General features: G+C 40.7%; 1 protein-coding gene across 1 annotated transcript in view; it reads right to left on the reverse strand.

The window, feature by feature from the left end:
• Positions 1-1,555: 1,555 nt before the first annotated feature.
• fstl4 (follistatin-like 4) overlaps positions 1,556-18,421 on the reverse strand; it is a gene marked incomplete at both ends in the record, with an annotated part of 172,000 nt that continues 155,134 nt past the window's right edge. Inside the window, 5 exons of the mRNA XM_079172264.1 lie at positions 1,556-2,258; positions 2,518-2,627; positions 9,948-10,055; positions 14,185-14,334; positions 17,824-17,942. Of these exons, the coding sequence (XP_079028390.1) occupies positions 1,556-2,258; positions 2,518-2,627; positions 9,948-10,055; positions 14,185-14,334; positions 17,824-17,942 (1,190 nt within the window). The remainder of the gene's footprint in view (positions 2,259-2,517; positions 2,628-9,947; positions 10,056-14,184; positions 14,335-17,823; positions 17,943-18,421) is intronic.

Genomic DNA, 18,421 nt, shown 5'->3' on the forward strand with positions numbered 1-18,421 from the left:
TACGAGCCGTCACGTGTGACGTCGCAGCAAAGTATTCAGGTATCGACCGCGACACTGCTGTCAAGAGGCCAGAGATGTTTAAGGGATGACCGTCTTTTCTGATAACATTATTACATCTGCAGAAAATGGATCGTCAAACGCAAATTACACAGAAGACGATTCGACCGCAGAGAAAAGATATCTGCTGTTTTGAAGGACGAAGAGTTGCTGGTGTTTATTCGGTTTCTGCCTCCAGACAGATAATACTGGGGTTTTTAGAAATTAGATTAAAACATTTTGATGATATTAATGATATAGAAACCTGTAAAAACTGTCATTTTAGTAATTTAACAAGTATTCCTGGGAACGGGAAGAATGTTTAAAACAGAAAGTATTGCTAATGTCTGTAGAAACGTATCCCTAGTTTTGAAACGGGCTGATGGGTTTTGAGATATTTTGTCCCGTGTCAACGTGGTTTCTATCCAGATACAAATGACAGAAGTGTTTGTTGCTAAATATTCCTGTAGAAGCTCAATAACTACCACATGGCGAGTGCGGTCTACCTGCCTTGGAGTTGAACACTGAATGCATGGCTCTCTGGGAGGAAGAATAAATGCTCACAGCCAGTCAGATAGCGGAGCTGATGCCACTTTGGCACAGCCTCAGCATGTGGGGTCAGCGTAAACTGGAGTCATTACCCTGAGGGAATCTGCTAAGTGGCATTTTCAGGCTCCGCAGCACAGAGTTGTGCTGCAGGTACTGAATGAATGTGAGACAGTGGGAGACAGATTATACCATTGCAAGAGACCACAAGATGTACTGTTCATTTCTGGTTAGGCTTCCTCAGCCGGCGAAAACATCCACCGACGACGGCTAATGGACCGATCGAGCTCTTTGGATAGACAATGTAAATAGAGGGTATTACACATGTGCATAAAGCCAACCTCTGCCAGCATGAGGAGAGAATGAAAGCTTTCAGAGGGAGGAAACAGTACAATACCATGACAGAGGCGAATAAACGGGATGGGCTGGTAGCTTTTAAAAGGACTCAGAACACACAGACACTAAAGGCAGACGGGACAGACGGACAGTTTGTGGTGATTATATGCAGCACTGGTGAAAAACGACAAACATTGTTGAGATAAACAAAATCGGAAAGCTTTTTACTCTAAAAAAAGTGAGCATTGTGCATAGTTCATAGTTCGTTAATAACCCCTCTTCAGGTACCTATTTGCTGTGATAACATGGAAGGAAGTGCAATAATGTACAATTCTGTATAGTTAAGTGCACGTAGATCACTGTTGCACTGAACGGCATTGACACTTTCTCCCAATAGAAATATCACAACAGGTTTTTCTTAATGTTTTCTCAATTACTGTATTTTTAAGTGTACTTTTGTTACAATAAACCCAGGCATGTATCCCTCTTGCTCAGTCCCAGGGTTGAGTCCACAACTTATGTTCACATGAATCTTATAATAGGAGATTTTGGCCTGATCTTTCCTTTTTTTTTTTTAAATACCATTTATGTCTGTCCCTAATCCTACGTCTCTGGCTTTCTTTTTTTTCTTTTTGACTCATACCTCGCCGACCCAGACGACTGTGTTCCCTCTCTTGATGTCTGACACCTCGCAGTGTGGCGTTCTCTGTTTGCCGTTCAGGACAAAGAGGGACTCGGCTGACGGCGTCACCAGGTACTGTCCGAACAACCCGCTGGAGACCACCACTCGGTTGGGGCCTCCCCAGGGCCAGGCTCGGGGGGCCAGGGGCTCCTTGAGGCTCCGGAGAACCTCGGTGCGGCCCGAGGACAGGTCGGCGAATAGCAGGTCCGTGCCTGAGCCCGAGGTGGCGACAACCACGTGCTGGTTGGACTCCGTGAAGGACGGCTGGAAAGCCAGATCAGAGACAGCTACGGGCTCGTCCAGTTCATGGTTCAGACCCAGCTCGCCCTGGAACGACACTGTCTGTACCATCAGCTTCGAGGTCTCCAGGTCGGGCGTCACAATGTAGCGGCCATCCGGCGACACAAACGGCTGCCCCGTGATGTTCAGGTTTGGACCGATCACCGTGTCCGTCACGCTGTCGATGAGGAGCTGCGGCGGGGCTTGGAGGTGGCTCTTGCTCTGGCACTGGACGAAGTAGAAGCCGCTCAGATGTGTGTAGGCCATGCTGACGGGTACGCAGCTGTAGTTCCTCAGGCTGATGGTCTTGACGCGGTGGAAGGTCTCCAGGTCGATCTTGTGCACCGCGGGTTCGTTTTTGAGGAAGACAAAGGCGAACCTAAAATCGACAAAGTTCAAAAGAAAGGTTAATAGCCTTTCTAGGTTCTTAGGGCGCAGTGATTAACACACATCGAGATTCTCATTAGGATTCTCATTTGCTCTTTTCTCCTTCACTTCAGAAGGACGGCCGTGACGAGTGAGCAATGAGGTCGCCTGCGTTTTAAGGTCGGAGGTGGCTGAATGTGGCGCGCGTGTGTGTGTGTGTGTGTGTGTGTGTGTGTGTGTGTGTGTGTGTGTGTGTGTGCGTGCCGTTTTACCTCACGTGGGTGATGATGAGGTTGGTTGGAGGAATGAAGAAGTCGTTGACCCTCTGGAAAGTTGTGCGGATGGCGTGATGTACTTCTCCCACACTGGCTTGAGGAATTACCTGTGGACAATGCACAGTACAGCTTTAATATTAAATACCTACAAAAATAATAACGAGAAGTGATGTTTTATGTTTTACGTTCTATCGGCAGCAAAGAAAAAAAAAAAAAAAGGAAGTCTGTGTTAAAACACTGAGTTTGGACCAAAGATATTCACTATCCCAGCGCTGCAGAATACTTCCATTCATTCAATTTATGATGAAAAAGGACAAAACAAATATAAACTAATCACTGAAGGGAACCAGTGAATGAGACATCATTTCTGTACATTGAGTTTTAGTGCAGGCTTCGTCATGGGGCTGCACCGAATGTCATATTTTAACATTTAAAACTTTGAATGAGGTTTTCCAATTCGTCATATTGACGTTATCCCCCTAAAACATGGGAACATATGATTTTCTGTTATTGTGGTTATAATACATGTAGAGGTGACGTGGTTAATGTGGTTTTTGAAAGAATAAACGCCAGCAATTATGGACTGAACGTTTTGTTAGATATGTTGTTAATTTGGGACATTATCATCGTATTTATACTACAATAATAATAAGGTGAAAGGTAACACTTCTCAAAGTTATTAATAAAATAATTTGACCATCAAGTTTACGAATGAAGCCTCAAACTATTTGGTAAAACTCTACTTTTTCATATTTTATTTTGATCACCATCAGCTGAGGACCTTTTCTCGACTATCTGTCCACGCTGTAAACCTCCTGACCATCGGTCTGAATGAACACCGTTGTTCTCATCATAGTCGATATGTTTGCTGTTCCGCAAACATTAGTTCTGCATCACCTTTCCCCCGGTCACGCTCGCCTCGCCGCCCCCACACTTTGAGAACTCCTGGTGTAGCGCTATAGACTGATCAATCGGCCAGGCTGACCTTTTATCCCAGACGAATATGCCGATAAATAAGAGAGCGTACATTTCAAAGAAATGTTAATTAAATGTTTATTTAGAAACAGTATCTTGATGATATCGCTTCTCCATCAGAGAGCAATGACACGATTACGTTTCAGCTGTTACAACTGTTATACTAATTAAGGATTTGAAACTCTTAAATACCATTATCAGTATCAACCTGGTTGTCCTGGTACTGCTGTGATGGTGAAACCTCGTGACCTTCTTTGCTTCATCAGAATAAAGGCTCATATCTCAGGTCCTACTAGCCGGAGCTCGTTCAGGTGACGTGCCCATATATCCCGGAAGAGATAAACATCTATGGTATACGACCTGGGCCGGCAAGACGTCCTCTGATAAAGCATCTTATTCAAAGATGGTTGTCTTAAACGCCGACGCCACAATAAAAGCCCCATCTCTCATGTCATACACCTGGCACTGAATCAGCATGTTTGTAAAGCGCGAGGCTGGGGAGCGCACACGCACACTTGTGATGATGCACCGCCTTGTGCATGACACACGCTTCATCATGCATGCCTGAATGATCAGGTCACAGTCAAGGACAAGTGAGGTTGTTTATGGGACACATGTGGGACCTGCATTTATTCAAAGCAACCAGTCAGATTCTGCTGCTGCTGACAGAGGACAACCAGCTCTTTACCCTCTGACTTTACAAGCTTTATATATTCTCTGAGAAACTCGGCTCTAGGTTTAGACACCTCTGCAAATGTCGCTGGAGAGCGTATTGAATATCATCTTAAAAGCAGAGAACTGATCTATTCTGATGTCAACGCCTACGCCGCTAACGCTGAACATCTACCTGATGCCCAGCGGGGAGCCAGACTCCACACTCCTCCCTCACAACCATCAAATGCAAGAAACTAAATATAGCAGTTTAAGTTGCAGAGTTGTTGCTTTCGCTGCACTGCTGCGATACTCTTTCTCCTTCTCCATCCTCCCGACTATCAAATCCATTTTTAACCAAATAGATCTGCCGGTTTTCTCACTGCTTGAGAGACATGAAAAGAATCCTCATTAAAAAAATAGTCATTACAACAGTTGCAGAATACAATGACGGCAGTTAATGAGGTTCAGCGTAGTATCGCTCATGTATTATTAGGCAGCTGCCGCGGTCTCCAGGGCTGCAGGTGCTCTCGACTTAATGCCGCCGGCTTCTCTTTGTCATTGCTCTCGTTTTGGATTTCACACTGAGCGACGAGGCCCAACGGAGTTCTGCTCTGGCCCTCCCTCGCTGGCTAATACTTGAGGGGGATTTGGTTCTGACTGAGCAGCTTTTTGCTTTTCAACAACAGTCACTGTACATAATTCTTTCCTATCTAACTAGAGAACACCATTATAAGATGGGACTGCTCACATGCTCCAGCGTGTATATATGTGTGTTATTTAGAAAATTCAATAAATCTTACGAGGCATAGCCCGAACACTATACTACCAGAATGACTCGTCTAGTTGCTCCAGGGGAGCAATAAAGCACGTAATGGAATCCCTGGAGGACTCTTGTTGCTCAGGATCAATGCAGAATTTTGAAACTAAAATGAATACTTAGTTTTATTCGCTGAGGCGTATATCACATATTTATGGAAGCCCATTCCCGCTAGCAAAAAAAAATTAAATATCCACCCAAAAAAAAAAAAATATCCACCCAAAAAAAAATATCCACCCAAAAAATAAATAATATATATATCCACCCAGAAAAAAAAAATTAAATATACACCCAAAAAAAAAAAATAAAAAAAAATATACACCCAAAAAAAAATACAAAAATAAAATATACACCCAAAAAATAAATAATATATATATCCACCCAGAAAAAAATGGAATCCCTGGAGGACTCTTGTTGCTCAGGATCAATGCAGAACTTTGAAACTAAAATGAATACTTAGTTTTATTCGCTGAGGCGTATATCACATATTTATGGAAGCCCATTCCCGCTAGAAAAAAAAAATTAAATATCCACCAAAAAAAAAAAAATATCCACCCAAAAAAAAATAATAAAAAAAAAAATACAAAAATAAAATATACACCCAAAAAATAAATAATATATATATCCACCCAGAAAGAAAAAATTAAATATACACCCAAAAAAAAAAAAAAAAAAAAATATACACCCAAAAAAAAATATCCACCCAAAAAATAATAATAAAAAAAAATACAAAAATAAAATATACACCCAAAAAATAAATAATATATATATCCACCCAGAAAAAAAAAATTAAATATACACCCAAAAAAAAAAAATATCCACCCAAAAAATAATAATAAAAAAAAATACAAAAATAAAATATACACCCAAAAAATAAATAATATATATATCCACCCAGAAAAAAAAAATTAAATATACACCCAAAAAAAAAAAATAAAAAAAAATATACACCCAAAAACAAATACAAAAATAAAATATCCACCCAAAAAATAATAATAAAAAAAAAAATACAAAAATAAAATATACACCCAAAAAATAAATAATATATATATCCACCCAGAAAAAAAAAATTAAATATACACCCAAAAAAAAAAAAAAAAAAAAAATATCCACCCAAAAAATAATAATAAAAAAAAATACAAAAATAAAATATACACCCAAAAAATAAATAATATATATATCCACCCAGAAAAAAAAAATTAAATATACACCCAAAAAAAAAAAAATATCCACCCAAAAAAAAATATCCACCCAAAAAAAAAATAATATATATATCCACCCAGAAAAAAAAAATTAAATATACACCCAAAAAAAAAAAAAAAAAAAAAATATACACCCAAAAAAAAATACAAAAATAAAATATACACCCAAAAAATAAATAATATATATATCCACCCAGAAAAAAATGGAATCCCTGGAGGACTCTTGTTGCTCAGGATCAATGCAGAACTTTGAAACTAAAATGAATACTTAGTTTTATTCGCTGAGGCGTATATCACATATTTATGGAAGCCCATTCCCGCAAAAAAAAAAAAATTAAATAACCACCAAAAAAAAAAAAAAAAAAAAAAAATATCCACCCAAAAAAAAATAATAAAAAAAAAAATACAAAAATAAAATATACACCCAAAAAATAAATGATATATATATCCACCCAGAAAGAAAAAATTAAATATACACCCAAAAACAAAAAAAAAAAAAAAATATACACCCAAAAAAAAATACAAAAATAAAATATCCACCCAAAAAATAATAATAATAAAAAAAAAATACAAAAATAAAATATCCACCCAAAAAATAAATAATATATATATCCACCCAGAAAAAAAAAATTAAATATACACCCAAAAAAAAAAAAAAAAAAAAAATATCCACCCAAAAAAAAATATCCACCCAAAAAATAAATAATATATATATCCACCCAGAAAAAAAAAAAAAAAAGATGATGTTTTTTTTTTTTGTAGCTGGAAAAAAGTAAAAAAAAGAAAAAAAAAAGATTGTTTTTTTTTTTTTGCTAGCAAAAGAGATTAGAAGTGCGCATGCGCTTCAGTGACGATCTCCTCACAGGTCCCTTTTTTTCTGGGTAGATATATATATAATTTTCTTTGGGTGGATTTTATTTTATTTTATTTTTTTCGGGTGGATTTTTTATTTTGCTGACGGGAATGGGCTTCCATACATATTTACAGATGCATGCATAACAAAGAAAGAAAGACAGATGTTTGCTGAAATGCACATCAGATACTCATGTGTTATACTCAAATACTAAATGAATTAGTTGCCTTCCAATGTCTGCAGATTCACAGTCTTCTTCACTTATTCTTTCATCAGATGTTTATTGATGAGAGCTCTGTTTTAAAATGTTAGTTTTGGGTATTTTCTTACTTTATCGGACAGCTTACGCTGAAATAAACGCAGCAGAGGTTACAGGACGGAACCCAGGGAGGTTGCAGTTATATGATGTGTGTTCATTTAGTTTAAGGTTTTTGTAGTTGTTCACACTAAAGAGTGATCGGACTGGAGTGGCGGGTCAAGTAAATGAGAAAGACAAGCAAAACATGAAGAAACTAAAATAATCCAAATAAAAACCCAAACTTATTAAAACTGCATTTGATGAAGAGATTTAAAAACGATGGAGAACATTTTGCCAGCCTGAATGTAATACGTGTTGTTTCCTGTAATAATGATTTACTTCATAGTAATAATCAGTATTAAACACATATGTGTCAAACCTCACAGGGAGATAAATGGGGAGATAAACAGACGGACAAAGTGAAAAACAAAGGGCCCGTGAGTTAAATGTCTTCTCGGCACGTAGATGGACTGACTGACTGAAAGGCCACGTTTCTCTCTCTGCCCGGCGGAGATCCCTCCATTTGTCTCCTCTAATGAATTGATAATCACACTCCCTCTGATGTTTACACAGACACATTGAGCCATCCCTAAAACTTGGCATGCTTAAAAAACACCACACGCAGCGAGCTGAACGCACACGTTGACATTCGCAAACACAGACACATGTATGATCCGCCGAAGCGAAGCGGAGCCTTCGGCGGTGACGGGCTGCTGCCGAACAGGTCAATTACTTTCAGTCCAAACGATAATGACATTATCAGACCGTTTATTTGTGGTGTGATCCATGTGGCCTCCAATCCCATTATGCAGTTTCCCCGCAATTGCATTTTTGAGTGATTCGTCCCCCTGCTCTCTAATTATTCATTACTCCTGAAGAAGTGCAGGAAGTGGGGAAATGAGTATAATGAAAAACACAAAAATGTGTTTTTCCGTGGTTCAGGCGGCAGCCACCAATGTTGTGCAAAGCTGCTCCCTGTACTCTGATTGTTTTCAAATTATAGGAGGAGAAAATTGTTTCGTCTGTGATGAAAAACATATTTTCATAGAATTTTCTGCTTCATTTATGATTATAACCTCTGAGAGAAGTTTAAAAACAACTCCAACACAAACGCCACAAGTGCGCACCTTCACAGGGACACACAACTACACAGACACACACTGCTATGCTAGCACGCCTACACTGTGAGGAAAAGGTGCAAAAGTGAATGCACACACACACACACACACACACACACACACACACACACACACACACACACACACACGTGGTCTACTTGGCCGTGCAGATTGTTAAAACACACACACAGCTGTCGCTACTTTTCGTTGCCAGACCATAGTGACACCTTTAGATCCAAAACAATCTTTTTTTTTAAATAGTCTCTTTTAATTAAAAAATAGTTTAAAATGGAATCACAAAGAATGTTATTTAGGGACAATTTGACAAACAACTGCATCATTAACAGCTACACAACCACTGATTGACATAAATAATATCTGCATGAAACCACTAGTGTTCAAAACCAACAATGCAAACAGCACCGGTAAAAAGGAAAGAAAGAATTGTTGCATTCAGGTGATTTTCTGAATATAAAATGAGTCGTTCCACTCCACAGATCCTCTGAAGAGCCATCAATGTGAGTGTGTCTCGTAGCCTCGTGCTATCCCTAAACAGTAAAGCCTGAACACAACACCTCACATGATTATAATGGGATCCGTCCCTCCAATGGGACAAAGCAGCACAATAAACATGTTTGTGCCTATTACTGAGATTACGACGGGATCCCTCGGTGACTTTACCCGTGCCAGTGTCCTCCGCTGTTGCGAACGCACACACACATATAAATACTGGCCCCATAAAAACAGCATCATGCCTCTTCCCCCCCCCCGGGGGCCCCAGCTCCGTTCGCTTCCCGCTCCCCCTCCACCTCCTCGACCTTCTCTGCACCCTCCTCTCTCTTCCCTCGCCTCACCCAAATCCCCCCCGAGGTGGATTAAATACAACCACACCTGTGATCATTTCTCATTTGTGAAGCCTCCAACACCAGCGGTCCAAAGGGACGCCGGGCACAGGCCGACGGCGCCGCAGCTGTAAATTGCTGTTTTTGCTGTCTTGGTTAAACGTTCTAAAGCATACATGGATTAGATGTTGCCACCGCAAATACTCATCACATAAACCGGATACGCAGGAACACAACGGAGCTCAATTAGTCACGAGGCTCCGTTTCCCCCGCTCGGTGGACTTTCTACGGCTTATATAGATTATATACTTCCCGGTAAATAATCACTCATCGGAGTTCACAAATACAACCACAGAAGAAGTGTGTGTGGCGGTAATAAGACGATAATAAAGAAGGGCTATTTTATACTTTTAAAGCTGCACTCGGCTAGATTTTCAGTAAATAATCACCTGATAGAACAAACGAGGCGGCAATAGAGACAAACCTCTTGCACTGTAATCAACACATTCATTACGCTTTACAAAAAGTGGATTCTAGTTTTGGATTCAACAGGAAAGGACTGAACAGTAACAAGTAAACACTGATAGTCGGTTATCTCTTGTTTCTATCTAGTGCAGCTTTGTGGATCGATGTTTGACTTTGTAGAAAAAACTACAAAACGTTCTTACCTGAAGAGTCGGGTGTGTTCGGTCCATATCCCCCCACGTCAGGACCCAAATCTGGTCATGGGACTTGTCGTAGAGCATCTTGACTGGAAAGGGATCTGTTGTTACGGCCTGGAAGAGACGGACAGAGCGAGGAACCGATTAGATGAAGTGTTCTTGAGCTAAATTGAATTAAAGTTCTGTTCATTGGTGCTAAAAAGACACAGAAGTGCAGCTGAACAGAAACCTGCCCGTCACACGCGCAATTTACACTGACTGGTCGTTCAGTCGTTTAGTTTGATTAATGTATTTCTATTGTACATATTGTGTTGTTTATGTATGCACTGTGTTAACAATAGGTGATAATAACAGACAGGAAAGGATTGTTTCAATATGTATTGACACAATAAAGTATATATATATATAAATCAAAGTTATACTGGCAAAAGTTGATCAATGTTAAATATTAACAAAACACTGTTCTATGTAAGTAAGAGGAATCTGGAATGATGAGCTTATTGTTGTTACATGATTTTCCATCAGACGGCTCTGAAGTTTATTTTTCAACTGTAAAATGTCCCACTCAGTACATGAGCTGGGCACACATTCTTTAAGAATCAAATTGTAGCAATCCTGATCGAAAATCATGCTAAAAAACAAACAAACCCTGTGTGTGTCTGTGCTGGCCTCAAATACACAAACACCAGTATTACAAACCTAACAACAAGCCTTAGCAACTGGGCGTCCCCAGCGTAAGCTGTGGTGGAACCAGCCCACCAGTGAGAGCCCTTCAGCAACATCCTTCATGCTTTACTCGTCAGGCACACATACGAAGGAGTCTTCTAACTGAGATATTTTAAAAACAGGATGATTTGGGGCAAACTAAATAATGGATGGCAGCAAAAAACTGGATGTTGTTGAATGCAAAAAAACGCATTTGTAAGAACCGCAAATGTGCAGAGGACCAAGGGTCAGTTCCCAGAAATCAATCTTGCGAACGTTGCTTCCACGCAATTTCACAAATGACTCAATTGGAAATGTATCTGCAATTTGCTACAGTCCTCTTGCATGACTGCGTTGTAAGTAGGAGCTCGCTGTAATGATTTAAACGTGTCAAAATTAAGAGGAAGTTGCAACAATTCGGTGAGACAAACCCCAGCGCTCTGCCCGACCTCTTAAACATACTCGGGTGCAACACATCTCCATTGAATGGAGTACGGAGGTGGAAATGCCAGAAACTGAAAGGAAAGCTCTGACAGCATGTGCACTCTTACTGCGTTTCTGCTGGAGAGGTTTTTAGTGAAGACATCTGACACACATCAGGTGAAATAACAGAAAGAATACAGAATAACTTGCAGAAAAAGTGAAAGGGAAGAGTAGCACGGAAAACCTAGAGAGATGTGGAGGTGGGGGTGTGTTCAACCTCAGGCCTGCTGCAATGTCAACAACAAGGAATAACACAATCCATTACCCTGCTTCTGGCCGGGTGGACAGGGAGCTGCTGACACCCTCGCCAGTGGAGCGAGACCACAAGCTCTGTGTTCAGTAATGGGAGGTCCAGCCCTCCGCTCTGCACTGGTCAGCCAAGTGTCAACTCAGCATGTGTGTATGTACACTATGTGGAGATGGAGGACGGCGTGTCTGAATTTGCCTGCGTTTAGCTCTCTACATGATGGGAGCCGAGGTAAAGCTGAGGTGAGGCCCACAATGCAGCAGAATGAGAGTCAGTGGACTGGATTTTGTGAATGCTTTAACTTTAATCCTCAAAGGTACAGGCTTTCACTAGATGTCTTATATATTGTTGTTTTCAGAATAAGCCGCGTTACTCAGAAATGCCATTTATTATTAGGAGATGTCAACAGGAATTCTATTTGTATTTAGTGGGCTAGTGGAAAGACTTCTATTCAATCAGACTTGTTTTAGCAACCAGAGGAGTCGCCCCCTGCTGGACATTAGAAAGAATGCAAGTTTGTGACACTTCCGCATTGGCTTCACCGCAGGTTAACGCCTGCTACAGACCACTAACCTGCTTGCTTGCACAGAGCCCATTTACCAGTTAAACATCATCCATTACAGCAGAATGTTGTAGGTATTTTACCAGGAACCTCACCTAAAATGAAACCAGCTATCGGTAGTCACTCTATCACTACTCCTGATAACTGCTCAGATTATTTTTCTGGGCACAACGTTTATGAACCCAACATGTTGCTCACATAGTCTTATATCACAAAGAGGTCCTTAAGTTTCCTGAACATCTTACCAGTTAGTTTTTCTGTAATCCTGCTCAAAAACAGACAAACAAACCAGAATCTTTATCTTTTCACTTCAAAGATCGTGAAGTATTTCTGAAACAGTTTGAAACCAGATGCTCATTTGAGCTCAGTGAAAGAAAAAAGCCCAAAAGAAACCTAAAAGACAAATTGCCGGCCGCCTCCCACCGATTTTCTGCGACGCAAAATAATCCACCAAAGTGTGTTAAAGCGAGGACGTAACCAGAGGTCTTTGCCATCTGGCTCTCTCTTTAATTAGCCGATGTGCCGTTTGTTTTCCTACTCGGTGGGAGTCTTACCTGGCACAGGTCTGACACATCAGAGCCAAGGTTAGATCCCTTTGTGGAAAATAGATTACAAAAGGTGCAATTTCACTTGCATGCAACAGCATGAAAACTACATGAAAGCCTATATTAGTGCAGCTTCTCCACATGTTTACGGCCTTCATCTCGTGTCTGCTGGAGATCATGAAGACGAAGACAACTTTTCATGAGAGGGAGAAAAAACATCCGCTCGGATCTAAATGTGCTTTTTTCTTGATGGAGCTATTTATGTGACATCTATTGTGTTTATTCCTCCCTAATATTGATTACACTCTCTTCTTTGTGACAGTCAAAGTTTATGACTAAATATACTAAAGGTGGGTGTATTCTTACAAATAAACCTTGCTGGTGTAATCTCATACTTCATAAGGTCACTGCGTTTGGTCTCCTCTGTGAGGATAATTAATGCAGCATTCTGACTTTACCATTTAAAACTGTAATTAATTGTTGTGTCCACGCATCCTGCTGTCTTCTTTCTGGTTTTAAAGGCCATTGTTGAAAGGAAGCTACAAATGTGTTTTATAAAAAAAACAAAAAAAAAACACAAAAGAGCTTTGAAATACCAGAGAAAGAGAAGAAAGGAAGTAAAAAAGGAGGATGCATTAACCTCCTGCACCCAAAGGCCAGGGAGGGTCTCCAAGAGGAAGAGAGAGGGGGAGAGGCGAGAGAGCGATAGGGCGATCAAGGGGAGAGAGCAGTTTTACAGTGTTGGAGGAGGAAAGAGAGGAAAGGGGGGGGGCAGCTGCTGGGCAGCAATACACCGACAGGTCTCGACCTGAACTTCAAATGCTGTGCCAGAAAGACACAACTCTGCTTCTCCTCTCATTATATCTCTTCACATTCTTTGGGTTTTCATGTGATAATATATTCTTTAAGTAAAAAAAAAAAAGAGACTTACATTACAACAATCTTTGCCTTCATTTTACTTATCTCCCTTCTCCTCTCCCGCCTCCTGCCTCCTCAGTATTAATGATGTTGACCCTGGAAAGAACACCTGAGGGATTCAGTCTCTAAACAGCCGTTACAGGCAAGATGAATGGCGCGGCAGCCGGCACCCACCTGGGCACCATATTGTTTCCAGCGCTTGAGGTTGCATTTGATTTATTTCCCCTTGCATGTGGTCTCCTTACGTCAGCGGCAGTTCAATAGCGTTGAATCGACTGCACTTCCCGTCGGTGATGCTGTTTGACATGGAGCCAAACATCGGCTGAACGGATGTAAATCGACTGGATGTGCTCAAATGTTTTGAATGCATCAAACTTTTCTTTCCCCCCCAAAGACTTGGGCCAGAATTCAATTTAGCTCTGGATACTGGAGAAAAGCAGCACTGGGTACGATATTAAGATACAAATATATCTTCTATTATCATTTTAAATCATTTAACGGCACCGCAGAAGACGACAGCATCTCATCTCACCTGTCCAGCAGCTTACAATGATTAACTCTTTACCACTCGAAATGTAAAATGTAAAATCTCTGATCACATTTATGTCTAAAAGACTGATGCTAGAGTTATGTGTTGCAGGCAAAAAGTAGTCATCCTCAACAGTTGATGAGCCATGTAACAGTTTTCCACATAGCAGCAGTCACTATCTGATAGATGAATAATCCCCGAGATGTTCTGACTCTTCGGTGTGTTTGACAGACGCGAGTAACGGCTCCACCCACCTGCACCACCTTCTGTGCTTGAGTATCGACGACCAGCAGCCGGCTCAGGAGCGGCTGGGTCACGTAGATGTACTTGTCCCTGATGTTGACTGCTGAGGACCACACGCAGTGCTGAGGTGACACCCCCTCACCTTTAGGGCACATCTCCTCCTGGGGGAGAACCAAACAGAGAGCAGAGAGCATGATGGGAGGAAGAAAGAGAGCAGCAGAGGGAGGAGAAGATGTCCTGGTGTGTCATAGATCAGCAGGATGATGCTCTTTTCATTACTTATTTGTTATATACATTCATGCAGATTTTATTGTGACATTTGATGTTTTAATAACCACTGGAACACAGATCATTGCATTGGAGAGCAAGTTAATAATTAAGCCTATTTTTGCCAAATTAAGGGGTAAGATCTGGATCTATCAGTTATTTTAATTATTGATTCATGTTAATTAATTAATTGTTTAATCCATAAACTTAAAAAAGGCCAAGCGCACAGAGCCCACGGTGTGGATTTATTATTCTGAATGAGCCTCAAGATGAACTCATTTGATCACTCAGTGCAGCACTAATGCTGTTAATATATATTAATATTGAAAAACTGTTTTTATTAATGTGAAGTAAGGCAACATTATACGTAACACACCTCCAAACAAAGGGATAGTTCAAAGGGCTTTATATGATACATAAAAGATATTTATAGACAAGATATAAAGGAAACATATACATGGGATTTAAAAGGAGCAAAGTATAATAAAAGATACACATAAGATGAAATAGAATAAAACAAGTTGAGCAGGGGAATTCAGATCACCGTGCAGCTGTAAATAAACAGCCCCGAATAATGAAATAAAAGGTTTAAGCCAAACGAACGAACAATTACAACGATAATGTTGATTTTCACCATATTACCCAGTCCTACCAAAGGCACGCTTCATTCCAATAACACTTTTATTATTGATGCTACTAAAAATGTTTCCCCTCGAAAGTTAGAAATCAGATTTTAAATCAGTTGAAAACTTCCACAAATTCATAAACTACGACTGACTCGAGTAACATATCGCCTCTGCAGGCTCTGCAGCCTGCTGTCTTTGCTGACAAGACATTAATGTGTGCGCACACGCAAACACACACACACACGCACACACGCACACAAGCAAAGGTTATGTTTCAAGAGTTTCCACCTCACCAAAGTGGAGAAACTGCTGTTTACAGCAGGAACCGGCTAACACACGGCTTATTGAGTTTGTATTGATCTCTGATACGATTACAGGGTCCTGTAAAACCCAAATCCCTCAGAGGAACAAGCAACGCTTACCATCTAAAGCCCGTTGCTCTGTGAGAGGGATGTTCTCCAGAGGATTAAAAACCTCAGGGTCCGTGGTACAGACTCTACACAGTCTATACAGTTGACTAATGGACACAAGTAATCCCATTACATTAGTAAGGTGAGGAGCCCCACGCTGACAACAGGGAGGGGCAGAGGGGGAAGGATGGCCTTCATTGTGCGGGCAATTTCCTTCCACCCTAAAACTGAATAACAGAATAACACAAGATGGATGGTGACGATCGACAGCTCAGTGATTTATCGTGTTTACATCGTGTCGGTGAGCTCAGCTTGGACCTTCAGAGTCCAATGGATTATGGGATGCCCCCTCCTCGATTTGTGGACTAATCGCTCGTTGACTAAGATCTCTTAATTTGACCCGTCGTTCTTTATGCTGATTGACTCAATTTCAAGAAAATCTCTGATGAACACAAGATTTAAAGTGGTGCTTTGTGGCATGATTGTTTTGTGGAGAAACAGTTTTACAAATCTTCAAACGTAGGTTAACATTGTATGCCTGATTTAAGTTTAAACTTGCAAACACACTTACAATAAGTTCACTTATTAAAGCACTATTTACATGTCTGGGGATTTTACAAAGAAGGCCAATTCACTTTTAAATGCTTTAGAAACAGGAGGTCTTAAAAAGCTTCATTTGAGTTTATACTGTGCAGCTTACAGACTGTTTACAGGATATTCAACCTTTGTTTCTTTATAAAGCTTTTAATACTTCACTTCTTTCTTTACAGAGCTTGTAGAAAGGCAATAAAGTAGTCCATGAATATGAGATATGAGTTTACAGTTAATTACAATCCCTCCTCGGCAATGTGGATGTTGGTTTATTATGGCCTTTTGCCGGTTACACCTTCAGTCTATAGGTTACACCTTCAGTCTATGGGTTACACCTTCAGTCTATAGGTTACACCTTCAGTCTATAGGTTACACCTTCAGTCTTTGTGTTACACCTTCAGTCTATGGGTTACACCTTCAGTCTATAGGTTACACCTTCAGTCTATGGGTTACACCTTCAGTCTTTGTGTTACACCTTCAGTCTATAGGTTACACCTTCAGTCTATGGGTTACACCTTCAGTCTATGGGTTACACCTTCAGTCTATAGGTTACACCTTCAGTCTATAGGTTACACCTTCAGTCTATGGGTTACACCTTCAGTCTATAGGTTACACCTTCAGTCTATGGGTTACACCTTCAGTCTTTGTGTTACACCTTCAGTCTATAGGTTACACCTTCAGTCTATAGGTTACACCTTCAGTCTATGGGTTACACCTTCAGTCTATAGGTTACACCTTCAGTCTATGGGTTACACCTTCAGTCTATGGGTTACACCTTCAGTCTATGTGTTACACCTTCAGTCTATAGGTTACACCTTCAGTCTATAGGTTACACCTTCAGTCTATGGGTTACACCTTCAGTCTATGGCTTACACCTTCAGTCTATGGGTTACACCTTCAGTCTATAGGTTACACCTTCAGTCTATAGGTTACACCTTCAGTCTATAGGTTACACCATCAGTCTATGGGTTACACCTTCAGTCTATGGGTTACACCTTCAGTCTATGGGTTACACCTTCAGTCTATGTATGGGTTACACCTTCAGTCTATGTATGGGTTACACCTTCAGTCTTTGGGTTACACCTTCAGTCTTTGGGTTACACCTTCAGTCTTTGGGTTACACTCGTTGTCTTTTTGATTTTTCGTAGTTCATTTAATTTGTTCGCCCTCATGCATAAAAAGTACTGTGGTGGATGTAACATGTCCTTTCTCTTTGATATGGACCTGCATTCTTCAAATCCTTCGTTAGGCGTTCCTCGATGTTTTTAATAGGCGTGGTTAAATAGTTTCATATAAGTTTGGCCCAACACAATTCCATGGCTGGAAACAAAAAAACAACCGATGGAGGAGTTGGATGAGGAGACGTTGCTGTGCTCAGAATAAATGAGGCGGTTGTTGTTCTGAGCATGAAACCTCGTACCTCGCAGAGCTTGTTTGGAATATGGCACCAAAACCTAATTAGACCTATTACTGACTAAGATGCTCTAGCGGTGTACCTGATGTGTCTTGATTGTTTGAGTGCATGCCTTTCTTAATGTAACAAACTAAGTGACATCTTTCTGCTTTGCACATGATTTGATTTTGAAAGGCAGCAGCTCAGCAGCCACCCTAAAATCTATTTAGGAATATATGGAGGGATTTTTAAACTGACATATAGGCTTCTCAAGCCAATACATGGCCATTCTGTAATCTACTTTAATCCTATTAAATCTACTACACTTGACAGTAAAAGAAGAAAGACATAACGTGCACTTACATAGGTAGCAACAATCCTCTCTGTCCGCTTCATGTGTCTGCGTATCTCACATTCGCTGGGCTGAAGGACGGTGACGCCCTCATCAGAAAACACGTAGAACATATTCCCCACACTCAACCCTGGAGGAGAAGACAGGCAGACATGGAACCGTTGACAAATGTGCTTAAAAAAAAGGCAACAAACACAAATTAAAAAAACAGCAGAAAATCCCTGCTCCCATCTTATCTGACATTTGTGATGGACATTTCAATTTCCCCCGCTGGAGGACATGCAGCGAGGATCCTGTTAGCATGCTATCGCGTCAGCGGGGATGGGCAGTGTGCGGCTGCTAGCCGTTACAAAGGGCCCTGTCAGCAACATGTCCACAACATACTGTAGCAGGAGGCGTCAAATTAAAGGCGCCGTCTCTTACAGGGAGCGATTCACATCTCGCTCTGAGTTAGCGAGGATCAAAGTCTGACGTTGAGGCATTTGGATGAGCAACACGCTCTCTACAGCTGTCAGGGATTCATCACATGAGCGTAAAGCACATTAACAGGCTCGCGGCATGCGTGGACTAAAACTATCATGATGATTGATTTGTTGGGCGGTTAAGACA

The sequence above is a fragment of the Pholis gunnellus genome, assembly GCF_910591455.1.
Source record: "Pholis gunnellus genome assembly, chromosome: 13".
Classification (NCBI taxonomy): Eukaryota; Metazoa; Chordata; class Actinopteri; order Perciformes; family Pholidae; genus Pholis; species Pholis gunnellus.